A 15,574-nucleotide genomic window follows, 5' to 3' on the forward strand; every position below is an offset into this window, starting at 1 on the left:
ACACCAAGCTGAGTGGTGAGGTCAGTGTGCCAGAGGGACCTGGACAAGCTGGAGAAGGGGACCCATGAGAACCTCATGAGGTTCAACAAAGCCAAGTGCACCTGTGTCGAGGCAATCCTCATTTATCAATACAGGCAGGGGAGTGAGGTGCTAGAGAGCAGCCCTGAGGAAGAGGACTTGAGGGTGCTGGTGGACAAAGAGCTGGAAATGAGCCAACAATGCACGCTCACAGCCCAGAATGTCAGTTGCATCCTGGGCTGCATCAAAAGCAGCGTGGCCAGCAGAGCAAGAGAGGTGATTCTGCCCCTCTGCTCTGGTGAGACCCCACCTGGAGTGCTGTGTCCAGCTCTGGAACCTTCAACACAAAAAACACGTGGACCTGCTGGAGTGCATTCTGTGATCTTTCTTGGGCTTTGATTTTCCGTGGCTCTGAAACCGTGTGCATTTAAAATGGTTTTAGTACCTTTGTTTTATGCAAGAAAAAGTGCTTTTTTCATATTTGCTTAAATGTGAAATTAATTAGTTGGCAACTGTTGGGATTTTTAATTCAACAAGGGAATTATTTTTGTTAGAAAGGGTGGCATGTTCAGTAACATTCCTTACTTGTGTTATTGTTCTGTAAATAAGTGGCTTGTTTATATGTCAAGATGTTTCCTCTGGATGCAGGTGATGAAGAGTTAAAAACCATACAAGGAGTAGTGACAAGACTTTGCCATGGTTATGGAATGATAGATGACATGATAACCTTCACAAGGGATGCTGTTACAAAAAATATATCACTGACTGTTGGACAGGAGGTTACTGCCATTGTTGAAGAGGATAAAACATCAGGTGGCTTGAAGGCCATGAGGGTAAGAGATGAAGATAAATAATAGTCTCACTTTCTCTGTAAATCCCTTGAGACCTTCTTTTGGAAGTTACTATATTATAGCCTCCTGAATTCTACAAAATAGGAAAGTTGCCAGCCCTTTGCCTAGTGGGGATTAGTTAGATTTTTTTTAAATTATTATTATTTTATTCCATCTCCTTCAAAATATTGTTCCTTTAATACTGATTCTCTGAATATGAGTCCAGATGTAGTGATTATGTAACTATAGGTTAACTGCATCAGAATTTGGTTAATCATACCTAGTTCAAATTTCTGTGTTTTAACTTTTGTTGTTATATGAAATGATGAGAAAATAAAAGCAGAGCCTGCAAATCTGTTCTTTTTGTACAGAAGTGAGTAACAACGTAATTTTTAAAACTTCTGGTTGTAAAACAATGATCAGCGAAGGGTTATAAAAGTGGAGACTTCAGTAGCCTTGCTTAACGCTTCGCTTATATTGTCACAACTTTAAACTACTATAACTTTTTAATCATATTGTCTCAGTTTTCAGGTGCCTGTGATAATCTGTTTGAGAGGCTGAGTTAAGTGGCCCTTCTCCATCTCAATATTATGTCCCTATGACTGTTGCTTTAAGGATTGACAGCAGTGCAGAAGTTGTTGAGAACTGTGATACAGAACCCCTCTTCTTGGCTTGTGTCTGTTTGGCTTAGCTGCATTATGCTTTAAGTACAGCACTAGACTAGCGTAGCTCTCTAACAGACTCACCCTGACCAGAAGTCTGAGTTAAAGTTTAAGTTGCTTGTACAGAGGAAATCGCAGTGTAACTAGTTTAAAAGTTAACTTGAGTTTTCTAGTAAATGGATGTTTTTATACTTAAGCATCTTATCAGTTTGTGCCATCTATAAGCAGTGTAATCAGTAAACAAAGTGGCTTCAGGAATCCTATTTCAGGTAACTGGAAGGTAACAATTAGCCAAAGCATTATAATCTATCTAGTAATCTTATTAGTAAAGTTCTGATATGCAGATTTTAGAAGTGTAATTATCAGATTGAAGAATTTGTCATTATTATGTTAAATTCACAAATGATACATAAATTAGGGAAAAGAGGTCAAAATCCTGCATTGAATGGCATATAGTGTTCCTGATTCATCATGCTTTTCTTCTGTGCACCATCCTAAACATGATAATAATCCATGAGATGTACACCACACTAATGGCGAAGACAACTTTTCTGGCTGAAATAATGAATTGCCCATGACAAGCTCCTGCCTAGAGGCAGGATTTAGTCTTAAAATAAATGCAGAGAATTTTTTTTTCCTTCTTCTAATACCTGAATTGGCAGTAATTGTACTGTGTCTGATAAAATTGACTAGAAATGTGGCTCCTCAAGTAGGAGCAGACAGAAAATAAAAATGGTGGATGACTTAACTTGATTTGCATTTTCTCTGTTTAACGTTTGGGGTCTTAGGTTCATTTTTATATGTTTGTGAAATCTGTAGACTTGAGGAAATGAGGTAGTTACTTGTACAGACCTTTTCAAGCTCTGTTGCTGGCCTGGTAATAACTAATCACAGAACATCATTTCATGAAAACTGTTTCTGAGATGTCAGTTAATAATCATCTGGGTGTTGTTTTTTTTAATCTGGGTTTGATTAGGCATTATTTCAGGAAGTTTTAAAATGTTGCATGCTTCTATTTTTCTCTGTTCTGTCATTCCTTTAACACAAAATAGCAACAAGAAAAATTCCTGAAGGCTGAAATAAATAATATGTTTCATATTAAAGATTAGAACTATATAAGAGAGCAACATTAAGTTCTAAAATGATCTCCAGTTACACACGAAATTTTGAGGGGAGTTTTTATTAGCCAATTCATTTAACTTTGAAACTAATGCAATTTCATTGATTAAATACAACTGAAGAATTATTAATAGTGGGGAGAGCGTTTCATTTTGTGATTTAAAATGAAATATAGAAGGAAAATATTGCCATCTCTAGTGCTATCAAAAACCTAGCATCTTATAAGATATCCTTATGTCTCTCTTTTTTTTTTTTTTTTAATAGAATTACTTTCTTCCTGGTTTCCTACATCTTTATCCTCATAAACCTCTCAAAAGATGAATTTGATACCTCCTTTCCTGCTGCTTTATTGCACAGTGTAGTTTCTCTAAGTACCATCTGAAGTCAGCAGTTCCTGTTTTACACTAATAAGTGCTTGTGTCCAGTGGCATTGGCATTGTTACTGGCCCCGACAGTCCTTGTAGAGAGCAAGGAAGCTGTGAAGAACAAGTATTTGGACTCCAGAGTTGGAGACTCCTGAACTCATGATAGTGGTGGCCCTTTGGTAGAAAGGGAGAGAACTCTTGGTTCTAGGGGTTCTAGTAACTAAGCACAGTGATGATGTATCCTTGTCTCAGCATAGCTGTGGGGAAAAATGGTTGGTATGCATCGATCATTTGTAACTTGTGTTCTGCACAGTGCTGCCTAAGCAAGTAAACGTACATTTGAGGTGGTGATATGAAGCCTATAAGAAGCAGCTCTTTGGGTTTTTTTTTATTGATATAGAACAAGTGAGGGGCAGCCTGAAATGCATATAGTGTTTATGCATAGCATCTTGAAAACATACTTTTTTGCTTTCTGAATTAGTCATGTTCTAGGTCCACTTGTGTACAATGAGATTGCTGGAGTGTTCCTCTTTCAATATGAAGAAAATTCTTAAGTAGACCTAAAGCAACATTTGACAAATCAACATGTAATTATTGTAGTTGTCAATGTTGCAGCATACAGCAGACTTCTTAAAAGAGAAGTTTACATATTGTTTAGTACTCATGGTTTTTCTGTACAAAAATAAACCGCTATGGATGAGAATAAAATTATCTAATGAGAAACTTGACTTCTATAAGCAGTTGAAATACTGATATTTATTGTAGGAATATATGTTTAACACATAATTCTAAATATCAGCTGGTTTAATATTGGGGGGTCTTGTGTTCCTAGGTAGATGCCATTCAGAATACATGGGAAGACTTCAGTTCAACTTATGATGCTTCTGAACTAAACATGAAAATATTAATTGGCACGATTACCTCTGTCTCTAAGGATGGTGGCTATATCGATATGAATACTTTTTTTGCAATGGAAGACGTCTGTGAAGGTATGTAGAGGCTTTCTTGTTTGCGCTTCCTTGATATTTTTCTGATAAACTTGCAGTCAACATCCCAAGTATATTCTAATAGAGTGTATGGAGTGAAACATAGGTATTTGGGTGAAGAAGGCTACTTGCTTGTTTTCAGTGAGCATACTTGCACACAGTCGTGTAAGTATAAGTTACAGGTAAGCAAGTGTATTTTCCACTAGCATCTCTTATGTAGTTTGTCATAACCTACTGGGAGAAGAACTGCAAAGAGAAATTTGCACTCAGTGGATCTTAATTACTCATTTTTCTGGTTGGTCATTGTATTTAAGTTAAACTAGTTCTGTATAGGAGTAATGCAAATATCATCAGCAATTAAGCTTAAAAATGTTCTGGTTTATGTAGGCTTCCAACCTTATGAAGGTGACTGGGTGCAAGCAAAATACTTCATTAACCCACTAACAAATAACAGCGAAGCAGTTGGTGTAAATCCTTTGAGGTATAAGCAAGTAGACAAGGTAAATGTTCTGCATTTTGCTTTGGCAAGAGGAATCTTGTGAGACATGGGGTTTTGAAGGTGTTTTTAAGTTGCTAATATTGGTAGATCTTCTATTAACATATCTTTATGTAAAAGATAAAATATACTAACCCACCCATTTTATTTGTAAAATAACAAAGCTTTTTGAAAAAGCATACATATCTTGGTTAGAACAGGAAGAGTAACTAACTTATTTATGGGCTATCAATTGATGATTTGGATGCTTACTGTTTTTTAATTACAATGGTTGTAATGAGGATGGGTGAATTTCCAAACTTTTTTCAGTAGTGATGACTGTGGAATTTAATATGTTTAAGTTATCCAAGTCTTTTGGCTTAAAAACAACTGTTAACCCTCTAATGAAAATATTTGTTCCCTCTGGGAATACATATATTAGGTTGATGGTTTTTTGTATTTTCCTTAACTATATATATTGAATAGTATTTGTATATCAAGCATAGGAAAAAAAATCTTTTCTTCTGACTCCTAGTATTAAAGTATGAATTAGTTGGTAAATTATAAGACAGCTATCACGATTAAGTCAAATGTACATGTTGTAGTATGCACTTAAGTGGAACTCAGTGTTTGTCTGAAGTAGTTGTTTCTTCATGCTTCAAAATCTGAAGACAGGCACAATGATTCCAGGTCAGAGCTGTGTGCTTACCTCCAGTGAATAACTGAAACTTCAGAATGCAGCTCTGTTAAAACTAGAACGACTGTTGCAAGAAAAAAATCTCTGCAACGGTAGTATCCGTGTTAGTGTAAGCAGAGGAGTAATAGTTTTAAACTGGAGCAGGGTAGATTTAGATTAGGTATTAGGAAGAAATTTTTCATGAGAGGGTGGTGAGGCAGTGGAACAGCTTGCCCAGCAATTGGAAGGTGTCCCTGCCCATGGCAAGGAGGTTGGGCTAGATGGTCTTTAAGATCCCTTCCAACTCAAATCAGGGCTTAGAACACAAGTTGTATGAGGAAAGGCTGAGGGATCTGGGGCTGTTCAGCCTAGAGAAGAGGAGATTGAGAGGAGACCTCATCGCTCTCTACAACTGCCTGAAGGGAGGTTGTTGAGAGACGGTGGTTGGTCTATTCTCCCCAGTGGAGAGTGATAAGATGAGGGGAAATGGATTTAAATTGCACCAGGGGAGGTTCAGGTTAAATATTAGGAAGAATTTCTATACTGAGAAGGTTGTGGGCCATTGGAACAGGCTGCCCAGGGAGGTGGTTGAGTCACCGTCCCTGGAGGTGTTTAAGAGACGGGTGGATGTTGCATTGGGGGGAATCGTTTAGTGGGTTGATAGGGCTGGGTCAAAGGCTGGACTCAAAGATCTTCAAGGTCTCTTCCAGCTGAAGCTATTCTATGATTCTGTTGTTCTATGGTTCTGTGATATGATGAGTAACATTGAATAACAAATTGTTACAGGTTCGCATTTCCGGCATCTGCGGAAGAAGTGGTACAGTAGATGAAAGCATATTTTTTACTTTGGATTCACTGAAACTTCCTGATGGCTATTCACCTTGTAGACATGATCTAGTGAACACAATTGTGGTGGAGAGCAACCAGTCGTGTTATATTTGGAGAGCTCTCTGCTTGGTGCCAGTCAGCCAGGATGGGTAATATTCATTCTTTCATTCTTTTTTCACTTAATAACTAAAGGTGAATTGTAATTACGCAGCTTAAATTTTGTTTAAATTCTTCAATAGGTAACTAGAAGGCATGATAGATCATTGGGAAGATCAAAGCGTAGTATGACTTAGCCATTGCTTTTTCTTTCTTTCCAGAAAGTGGGGACATCTGTTCTTACTAGAAAAACAGAACTGACAGCAGATGAGCTCAGGCATATTGCTAGGCAAGGAAAAATTTTGTGCCTTTTCTTCTTTTTTTTTTTTTTCAGAAAAAATGTCAAGTTCATGCTCTTACCTTGTTTAATCTATCCTCTTCTACTGAGGACTTAAATGTTTGAAAACCATTCTCAGCAGAACTGATGAAAAATGGATATTTCTTAAACTCATTTTCCTTAAGTTGTAGTGATCCTTCAGATACCTGTCCTAAATAGAGTAGTTTAGTGATTTGAATCATAGAGATTTGTTGAGCTTGCAAATATCAAACTGAGATGTTCTGCAGGCACTTCAGATGGTATATTTGGTGTGAGGACAATCTGAGCAGATGGCAGATAAGGCTGGAAAAAGTAGATGATACTCATTACAGAAAAGCATCAAATTTTGTGAAATAATCAACTACACATATGTAGAATGGGCAGCAACTAGCAAGTAGCAGTTTTGCAGTGAAGATTTGGAGTTTGAGTTGTATGTTTTAAGTGTTGGTCCTGTGAAAAACACAAATGCAGCCAGAATGTATATATACCTGTAAAATCTGTCCCTCTTAAGTCCTTGCCAGGATTATGAGCCTGATTCTGCACACCAGAAATAAGCTGTTGACCAATTGGAAAGTGCAAAGGAGAGCAAAAAGGACATTTGGCTACCTCTCAAAAGTAATCTTTGGGAGAACTTGCCTTGTTTGAGCTCTAGGAAATATAGCTTAAGGGTGGCACATACATCTTCAAAGGAACAATGAAGAGTGGAATAAGCTGTTTTCACTGGAGATAACAGATATAAAAGATTTAAATTGTACCTTTTTGAAGCTTGAAGTGTTTATATCACAACAGTACAACTTCTTTCTTTGTTTTTTTCACCTGGACCTATTTTTGATGATGGATTTTATACAGAAAATTATTACTAAAGCCCTGTTACGTAGGTAGGCCTTACACTAAAACCGAGAAATCAGCTGTATTTCCTACCATATCAAAAATAGAGGCAGCTTTAGCTGCAATAGGAGACATCTAATGGACTCTGCTAATAAATGCTGTAGCTGATAAAGAGCAGCTGCAGTCATTTTCTACTTTTATTGTGTTGGAAAAGTAAGGAATACTTAGGGTGCATAAATATTGACAAGATTATTAAAATATTTCCAAGTTATTTTCATGCCGCATTGTCTAACTGAATAGTTTCTTAATTGTAAAATAGAAACAAGTTTTTAAATGGTTTCTACAGGTAGCTGTCACTGAGATATTGGAGCTCTGGTCACTGATTGTCATCAATACTGTGTGAGATAGTAGTTTTTAAGTGTGTTTTTTTGTTTTCAGGTGGTTTTTTTTATTCTTGGGTTTGTTACACTCAGATTACAGCAGTAAGCAGAAGATATAAGTGCTTGGGCTACATGTTGAAGCTTTTCTGGTCTAGTCATTTTATCTCTTAAGCTCCAGTGCTAATAAGGACTCTTACTACGGAGCTGCTCTTTATTGTGTCTTGTATCAGCTCCCAAAGAGATCCATAACAGCTTCAGTCACCATTTGATTCAGCTCTTCAGCAAAGACTAGCTAGCTTCTTAATCATAGTCTTGTGTCCAAAGTTTTATGCTGGTTTATGGTACTGCTGACAAAAGGTTTGTTGTTTTTAATTTGCTGCTTTAATTAGTAAAGGTAATCTATGCCTTAGAAATTAGAAGCAGCTGAGAAAGGGTGAACCCTCTCACCTGCTTCTTCCTAAATACTGTAGCTATGCTGTGGTACAGCAACTCTTAAATCTGTGCTGAAGCAAAGATATTTATTGAGTCTATTTGTGTTTCAAAATTGCTAGCTAAAATTCTTTTTACAGACAAACCCATTCTAATGAAGTCAGTCTGGATGAGCCTATTGAAGTCTTAATGAGAGACAAAGGAGGGTTGGAAGTATCAAAAACGACTGATTTTGGAATTCTGAAGCAGGGAGAATCTAAAAGAATGATCGTTTGGATAGAGTAAGCCTTTCTGATTGTTCTAAGCTTTCTTTCTTTCCATCACTCCATAGTCTGTAAGCTGTCTTTTTCATTCAGAAGCTTCTCATAGTTGAACCTTGTGGTTCATGGTCTTCAAGTAACCCCCAAATACTATGGAACTGCAGGGAATTTCACATTGAATTGGATATTTTTAGGATAGTCTTTTTATTGAATGTCTGTCTTGCAGATAGTGCTTTGAGACTCCCCGATCCTATGTCTTTTCAGTCCTAATAGAATCCTTTTTGCAATGAGGATTAAAGTAAATGTTTTTACTTCTTTGTTTAGTTTAAACTGCAGATATGGTGTTGTCTTTAAGATCTTAGAATGAGAGGACTGTTGCATACTCATGTATTAAAAGCTGGCCACATTTTTTTCCAGTTGTTCTTGTGGGGTTGGTTTCTTTGTTTATTTTTAACTTGGATGCTGAAGAGCTATGTTGGTGTATCACTGAGGGGTTTATGTTTTGGTGGTTTTCTCTTGTTTTTGATTGGTGTGTTTTTTCCACACGTGGCCCTAGAGGCTTAAATGAGTCACATCTGAATACTTTCTATTCGTTGCCATATGCTCTTTCCTAAGAGTTAGTTAGCCAATGATAAATTTTAAGGGGTTTTTTAATACACAATATTTCTGTATGCTTCGTATGGTAGTTGATACGACCTAGAAATACTTAACATTTCACAGAGGTTCTAGTCCTCGTCAGTTAGAAGCAGCAGTGCAATTTCTTTCTGGTAGCAGTTATGGAATAATGGTGAGCTAACGTGCTATAGACAGTTGTATTTGACCTTGGGTAGAATTAAGCTTCTCAATAACATTAGCTATGAATTTAATTATGTAATTAATTACATAACTACTTCTAGGAATAAAGGGAGTGTACCACGGTCCTTCATCAGCTGCAGGTTAGCTGGATGGGTGAAAGAAAAACAATTCAGTTTTCAGATTCCTCAAAAATGTGAGAACAGTCCAGAAGCGTACCTGTCGTCTTTGCCAATAAATCAAGAAAACCTCTCAAAAGCTGCAGATAATTCATGGTACGAAAGTGGAGGAACAACATATGAGTCATTCCATAATACATCCATTACGAAGAATGGAGTTGCTTCAGGTACAGTGAAATGTTAACATTTGAATGCTGAGTGTTAACTCCTCAGAGGACCTGTAGGTTGGCTTGAGAAGACTTGCCTATGCTGTCAGTAGCAATTGTGATTTATTATAATCTGTTTACAACAGAAGGAATTGATTCTCGGGATACAAATTTATCAAGGACAAAGGAAAACTTCTCTTTGGTGGAAGATGAAAATCTACATAATGGAGAAAATGAGCAAAGAGAAGATGTGGAACAACTAATAAAACGTGTCAATATTAATAGAGAAATTGTCATACCACCAGGTGGAAAAACATTCATAGTGATCATATGCACAGCTGTGTAAGTATTTCTTTACATTGATTCTGACTGATAAAATGGAAACAAGTCATAAAAATTGACTTAATAGTTCCTTTATTCCAGACACAATTCTCTTCCTGGTGTAGGATGAATTAAACCAGTACATAATAGCAAATAATGTGGAAACCTGTACTAGACTTTGAAAGTAGTTAGCATTTTAATGTTTAATTCTGATTTTTGTCAGAAGAAAATGATAGTAGTAAAGAACAACTATAGTGGGAGTAGATAACTTGTCTGAAAAAAAGCAAAATATTGTGAAGATAATGCCTACAGCTGGTTATAGTCTTTTTGGGAAATACATTGCTACGTGAATCCTGCAGCTAATGTAGATTTCCTGGAAATTTTTGTGTTATGTCTGATACGTGTCTTCCAGTCTCAGTACCCTGACATCATATTCATGTTGCTTCATTCCTCTGTCATAAGCTTCCCTGTCCTGTGTTACTTTCTTGAAGGTGTAGTTTATAGAGGAAGCGGTTTGCAGATCTTAGAAGACCCTTGAAATACAAAACTACTTTGCTGTACAAAACATTTCATGGATATAGTTAAGAGTAAGAAGTGGCTCTGTGTGACCTCTTTCAGAGTTCAAGTAGCATTCAAGTTAGCAGTTCTCATACGTTACTGAAATAAAAATGTACAATTTTAGTGTAAAAAATACGGCTGGGTAAAATAAAGTGTGAACACAATGGTTTTAAGAACATAACTTCTGCTTACTTGAAGAAATCCTGGGCACAGCAAAGAACTTCTGTTGCTTGGTTTTTCTGATTTTACTGTTGGACGATATATCGAAGCCACTGTAATAAATGACAAGGAATTACTAATAGCACCTGTGGAAGCGTTTTCTCCAAGAAAGCCTCAAATTATTCCAGAATCTCAGCCAAGGAAGACAACAGTGGTTGCCCCTAAATACAGAAGGTACTGTGAATGAGAGAAAAAAAATAACACTTATCTAATGCTGCTCTGTTTTTTATTGATATGTGTATTCTGTAATGCTGCAAAGAAAATGTGAAACTGGGACAGTCTGTACATGTTTATATATGTATGTTGCAGACAAGGTAATTGTGGATGTTACTAAAGGAAGAGGTGGTTTTAGTAATGAACCGCTTGATTTCTTTGTAGATTTGTCAGACAGGACCTCTTTCTGCTATGTAATGTGAGGACAAACAAGATAAACACGGTTGCATAGTAACCTACAATTAACAGTTGTGCTATTAAGAAAAAAGTTGGAAAATCAGAAGTAGTTTTCTGAGAGAGTTAAGAACCCTTAAGCAACTTTGACATCTGTATCTGATGAACGCTGCTCATCTTTCAGAACTTTGTAATGGAAATTTATTTGTGAAAGATACTTACAGTATTTGCTTAGTTATAAAAATATCCCTGAACTGAAAAAGCAGGCACCAGGTGTTTCCAAATAATCTTTAAATGGAACTCTTACATCTTTCTTGCCACTGTAGCAAACTTGTCAGTTGTCACTCTGAAGGAATCATTTGGTCTGATATGTGTATGTGTGTTTTGTTTTCATAGCCTTGATGATGTGGCATGTTAATTAACTGTTTTTCACATATATAATTTGAGAAAGATGAATGATGTAATACATTTTTGGTTGGGTTGTTTGTTTGGTTTTTTTTTAGAAGTAACCGGAAGTTGCCGAGCTTTCTCCCACATTATACCATACCAGATGAGTTAAGAAAATGTGTGGAGCAGAAGCTGGACATACTGGCCTTTCAGCCTGTCCTGGCAGAGGTATGCAAGTGTAGGTTTATATAACAAAACATATTGTATGTGAGTGGATTTGTTCAAGCAGGCCTTAATTTAGCAAAAAAATTGTAGCCCTTAGAGTAAATGAAGTTGACGTAATGTAATGTTACCAAGTAAACGTAAGACTTCAGTCTGTGTTGTGTAACCTTTATTGGCTTCAGTATGTCACAGAATCCAAACTTAAAAGAGCACAGGAGGGTAAATGAAAAACTGAAAAGGAAGTCAAAGTATACTAGGAACGAGGGGGGATTATTACAGAAGCTGAACAAAGACTCCTCTTCGCTCTCAATTTTTAGACATCATTCAAAAGGGGTTTTAGGGTGTCAGAACAGTAGTTCAGCAATTGTTTCATAGCAAATGAAAGCAGAAGTTCTTCAGTTATTGCAATAACAGAGGATTCTTTTCCCATTGTTCAAGACTTTTTGAAAATCCTCAAATTTAATTCACTATAGCTTGTTATAGCAATTTCAGTATATGTACCAAAAAAATCAAAACGGGAGGAAACCAGCCAAGCCTGAAGTCTAACAAGATTACAGAGATTCCTTCTCTATAACCTTGTTCTGATTTCTGTTGCCACAACTTGCTTTTTTCCCCTGAATTTTTAAGGACTTAAAAACTGGAGGTGATACTTATCCTTTTACATTTTTGAAACATTATGTTGTCTGTTTTCTAAACAGCTCAGACAACATCTGAGGTTACAGTGTTAAGAGACCCGGTTAGTGATTCTCTCTCAAAGAGAAGATAAAATTCTATACCATTTGAAATAATTTTATACTGAAAATCTGCCATTAATGATAACTTTTAACAACATCTTAAATTCTGTCTGGTACTAGTGACTGTTTTAAGTCTGCTCCAGAAAGCATTGCTCATTTGCCTTCTGTTTGAGTGGAAAGATACCAAACACAAAGCATTCTGTGCTGCCAGTTATTATTTACATAGAGCTTTGTCCTGTTGAAGGATACCTCTTCAGTGAGGTGCATTGAGCTCTGAGGGAGAAAGTTCAGGTTCTTTCAGCTTGCTGTACTCATATCATCAGCAGCAGGTGCCAAGACTGACATGACTCTTATCTCGTCGCTGCTTAGATTTTACTTAGATTTTGCTTAGAATTTACTTAGATTTTACGCTTTCTGGGATTGCTGAGCATAGAATTGGGTTTGTAGACTGCCCCTGAATTCAGATGTTGAAGCTGCCAGTGTAGTAGGGAGAGATTTAGTTAACTCTTTAGCTGACCGACTAAAGGTGAGCTCCAGAGACTGTAATAATTCTGCCTTGACTACTGGGGGAGTTTCAAATATTAGCTAGCGTACAGATACATGTATTTAGGTGCCCAGTAATTTGCAATCCAGTTGCTGTGCAGTATATCTTAAGAGGTGTTCTGTATGTTAGTAGTGAATTCTGTATCTTGGTGTAGAAGCAACAACAGTAATGTATCCTATTTTGTTTTTCAGCATCTTAGTCTAGATAATTATAAAGCAAACTTTTCTACTCTTTTGTGGCTTGAAGAGATCCATGAAGAAATGGAGATGAAAGACTTCAATATGAGTGGGGTTACTTTGAAAAGGAATGGGAAATTCTTAGTGTTGGAAGTTCCAGGAGTGGAAGAGGGCAGACCTCACCTGACTGTCGGTAATTAATGTGAGATAAAGCCAAACAGCATCTTGATCACTATTTTCAGTGCGGTACAAACTCCATTGCTTATTCATTTGTTTCACTTATTCAAACACCGAGTTGTTAATCTAGGCTACTAGGCAGGTGAACTTCACTATTAGTGTCTTACTGTGAGTCTTACAGTGGGTGCTGTGAAGCAGTGTCACCTGTGTCTGTTCTCATGCATGTTCCAATACTTAAGGATTTTTCACGTACAAGAATTAGTGAGGCTTTCAGCAAAGAGAAACTGTGCAATGTAGTAATAACTCAAAGAACAATAAGCATAGCAAAAGCTGGGAAAGTAGTTAAAATTGAATGCAGAGTCTCAAATAATATAATATGCAAGATACTGTTTTCAGGAGGTGTCTGATGGCATCAATAGTGGTTTCCTTTTAAAATGTAATATACAGCTGCGTGTTGCATTTCAGAAAAGGTACTCACAGATAGAGCCTACAATCATAGAATAGTTTCAGCTGGAAGAGACCTTGAAGATCATCGAGTCCAGCCTTTGTCCCAGCCCTATCCATCTACTAAACATCCACCCGTCTCTTAAACACCTCCAGGGACGGTGACTCAACCACCTCCCTGAGCAGCCTATTCCAATGGCTGACAAACCTCTCAGCTCTCAGTATAGAAATTTTTCCTAATATCTAACCTGAACCTCCCCTGGCACAATTTAAATCCATTTCCCCTCATCCCATCACTCTCCACTGGGGAGAACAACCACCACCTCTCTATAACCTCCTTTCAGGCAGTTGTAGAGAGCAATGAGGTCTCCCCTCAATCTCCTCTTCTCTAGGCTAAACAGCCCCAGATCCCTCAGCCTTTCCTCATACAACTTGTGTTCGAAGCCCTTTACCAGCTTGGTAGCCACCTCTGTACCTTCTCCAGCACCTTGATGTCCCTCTTGTAGTGAGAGGCCCAAAACTGGACACAGCACTCGAGGTGAGGCCTCACCAAAGCTGAGTAGAGAGGCATGATCACCTCCCTACTCCTGCTCACTACGCTATTCCTGATCCAGGCCAGGATGCCATTGGCCTTCTTGGCCACCTGGGCACACTGCTGGCTCATGTTCAGCCGGCTGTCCATCAACACCCCCAGGTCCCTCTCTGCCTGGCAGCTCTCCAGCCACTCCTCCCCAAGCCTGTAGCGCTGCTGGGGCTGAAGTGCAGGACCTGGCATTTGGCCTTACTGAATTTCATTGAGTTGGCCTTGGCCCAGCGATCCAGCCTATCCAGGTCCCTATGTAGAGCCTCCCTACCCTCAAGCAGATCGACACTTTGACCCAGTGTGGTGTCATCTGCAAACTTAGTGAGGATGCACTCCATCCCTTTGTCCAAATCATTGATAAAGATGTAAAACAGGAGTGGCCCCAGTACTGAGCCCTGGGGGACACCACTCGTGACTGATTGCCAACTGGATTTAACTCCTTGGACCACAACTCTCTGGACTCGGCCATCCAACCAGTTTTTCACCCAGCAAAGCGTATGTCCGTCCGAGCCAAGAGCAGCTAATTTTTCTAGGAGAATGCTGTGTGCAACTGTGTCGAATGCCTTACTAGAGTCAAGATAAATGACATCCACAGACTGACCTTCATCCAGCAACTGGGTTACCAGCCTCACCTTCATCCAGCAAGCGGGTCACCAACTTTGCTGAAGCTAGTTAACATCTAGCATCCTGCCAATTCCTAGTATAACCATGCAAAAAAAGGAAGGAATTAAGTGCTGCAGTGAGAATTTTACTGTTCCTTGTAACAGTATGTTTCCTTTTGTTTGCAATTAGGTGATAAGGTGATACTGAAAAGTCAAGTCTACTCTGAGCATATAATAGAGTACATTGCCTGTATTATTGAGGTAAGCAAGGTGTATCTCTCATTGAAAGTACTGTGGTCCACAGATTTCAAAGGGGAAGCTGGCAATTCAGAGAGTTACAGACTAGTTTAACCTGACTTTTGGGAAGCTGGGTTTGTTTTATCCATTTTCTGAGTGGTGACTTTGTATTGTTACTGTATTTTTTGAAGATCTGGGCTTCCCTGTTCTTTCTAGATTTCTTTACCTGCACTTGTAACATAATCTGGATATACAATAAATTGATAGTAGGTAAATTGAGGGTTTTTTTGGAGGTGATAGAGCAGTTCACTGCTTTCAGAGATGCTTCTTTCTGTTTCAAGTACTAAACCTTCATCAGTAAAGTGACTTTTTTATCTTTGCAATAGATATGTAATGAAGATGTTATACTTAAATTTAATGCAGACTTTGAACAAGCTTACAACTCGGAACCCATGGATGTGGAATTTGTTCATAACAGGTATTTTTATAAGTTTTCAAAAAGCTACTTTTAATGATTCCTCATGTAAAGTCAGTTGGTTGTTTTGGTGAATACAGACAGAAGGACATAATTAAGATCTTGCCAATTCTTTCCGCTCTT

The 15,574-nt window shown here is 37.9% G+C and overlaps 1 protein-coding gene across 1 annotated transcript in view; it reads left to right on the plus strand.

Annotated features, from left to right (window-relative positions):
* Window positions 1-666: 666 nt before the first annotated feature.
* MOV10L1 (Mov10 RISC complex RNA helicase like 1) overlaps window positions 667-15,574 on the plus strand; it is a gene marked incomplete at its 5' end in the record, with an annotated part of 32,927 nt that continues 18,019 nt past the window's right edge. The window contains 12 exons of the mRNA XM_009875804.1: window positions 667-851; window positions 3,827-3,983; window positions 4,368-4,480; window positions 5,918-6,108; window positions 8,149-8,289; window positions 9,165-9,406; window positions 9,532-9,727; window positions 10,463-10,657; window positions 11,374-11,485; window positions 12,949-13,126; window positions 14,930-15,000; window positions 15,363-15,454. Of these exons, the coding sequence (XP_009874106.1) occupies window positions 667-851; window positions 3,827-3,983; window positions 4,368-4,480; window positions 5,918-6,108; window positions 8,149-8,289; window positions 9,165-9,406; window positions 9,532-9,727; window positions 10,463-10,657; window positions 11,374-11,485; window positions 12,949-13,126; window positions 14,930-15,000; window positions 15,363-15,454 (1,873 nt within the window). The remainder of the gene's footprint in view (window positions 852-3,826; window positions 3,984-4,367; window positions 4,481-5,917; window positions 6,109-8,148; window positions 8,290-9,164; window positions 9,407-9,531; window positions 9,728-10,462; window positions 10,658-11,373; window positions 11,486-12,948; window positions 13,127-14,929; window positions 15,001-15,362; window positions 15,455-15,574) is intronic.

The sequence above is a fragment of the Apaloderma vittatum genome, unplaced genomic scaffold (assembly GCF_000703405.1).
Source record: "Apaloderma vittatum isolate BGI_N311 unplaced genomic scaffold, ASM70340v1 scaffold429, whole genome shotgun sequence".
NCBI lineage: Eukaryota > Metazoa > Chordata > Aves > Trogoniformes > Trogonidae > Apaloderma > Apaloderma vittatum.